The 1,400-nt window shown below is 52.1% G+C and overlaps 1 protein-coding gene across 2 annotated transcripts; it reads left to right on the forward strand.

The window, feature by feature from the left end:
* Nucleotides 1-26: 26 nt before the first annotated feature.
* KVP18_004001 (uncharacterized protein) lies at nt 27-1,400 on the forward strand (the record flags this gene model as incomplete). Of its 2 annotated transcripts, none has more annotated exons than XM_067956213.1 (1): nt 27-1,400. In XM_067956213.1, a coding segment is annotated over one exon (1,374 nt), but the record flags the coding sequence as incomplete, so codon positions are not given. The 2 variants fall into 2 exon arrangements, with proteins under 2 accessions (XP_067806171.1, XP_067806170.1); XM_067956212.1 differs by having other exon boundaries at nt 31-1,375.

The following is a 1,400-nucleotide window of genomic DNA, read 5'->3' on the forward strand; positions in this document are numbered from 1 at the left end:
CACTCGTGCCCTCTAGGTTCTCCCAGCGAGATGGAGGCACAGAGGGAGGCTTTTCTGGAGCTTAAACCGAAGGGCTACGTGTGGTTCGTTGCTTGTGTCGCTGCCATGGGCGGGCTGATATTCGGTTACGATATTGGAGGTTCAGGAGGCACTTTCGTGTTCGAAGGCTTTCGATCGCATTTCCATTGGGATCCTGTAGAGAACACTCCTGATGAGAAGTTGGACATGGCTTTGATCTCCGTTTTCTTCACTATCGGCGCTCTATGCGGCTGTCTACCTGCGCAGATTCTCAATGACAAGGTTGGGCGAAAGATGGCTATGATGATAGAAGCTGCTATCTTTACTGTTGGCGTTACCATTCAGATGTCTACTCCCGAGAACATGATGCCGATGCTCTTTGTTGGACGATTCATTGGTGGCTTTGCAATCGGTGCCATGTCCACGCTTGTGCCTTCCTACGTCGCTGAGGTAGCTCCTACCAGTGTCAAGGGCATGATGAACACCACGTGGCAGTACGCCATTACCATCGGAATTGTACTGGCCGGCGGATTGAACTTGGCCTTCAGAAACTTCGACGCTGGCTGGCGCTTCTCCTATGGAGGAAACGGCTTTGCCTCGGTGCTTATGATCATCCTTCTATTCAAGACTGTGGAATCTCCCAGGTGGCTTCTGATGCAAGGACGAGAGGAGGAAGCCAGAGCTGTAATGGCACGATTGAGACACCCGGAAGAGATAGATATCGAGATCTATGACATCCAACATGAGTTGGAGATCAGCGCACGTGCAGGCAAGGCTTCGTGGGGCGCGATGTTCGCTACGGAACGACGCATGAAGTACAGGTCTTTCCTAGCGATGATGTTCCCTGTTTGGCAACAGATGGGCGGCATGAACGCCATCATGTTCTTTGCGCCCACTATCCTAAAGGAGGTGTTCAACTCAGAGGATGCTGCACTCTATGGCAACCTCATCATCCAGACCGTCAACTGCGTCTGCACTACCTTCTGCGTTCTTTGGGTCGACAAGTATGGCCGAAAGACGCTTATGACTTGGGGAGGAGCCATCATGTTCTTGTCCGCTGCCCTTGTCGGTGCTATGGCTCTCGGACCGTACCAGACTAACCCTGCCGTCGGTTGGGGCATTGTGGTTTTCTGCTGCTTTTACGTCTTCGCCTTCGCATGGGGATGGGGCCCAATCATGTGGATCTACTGTGGTGAGATCTTTCCGACTTCCCATAGATCTAAGGGCTGCTTTTTCACTGCGGCTGGCCACTGGATCTTTGCCACCGTCATCGGTCAATGCACTCCGTTCCTTTACGACGCACCCGGCTTTGGCATCCCTGGCACATTTTTCTTGTTCGCGGTTATCGTTCTTCTCGGTACTATTTTCTTCAACTATTACCT

This window comes from the organism of the source record quoted next (assembly GCF_019968955.1).
Source record: "MAG: Porospora cf. gigantea A chromosome Unknown PgA_NODE_8314_length_1400_cov_674.935, whole genome shotgun sequence".
In the NCBI taxonomy this organism is placed as follows: domain Eukaryota; phylum Apicomplexa; class Conoidasida; order Eugregarinorida; family Porosporidae; genus Porospora; species Porospora cf. gigantea A.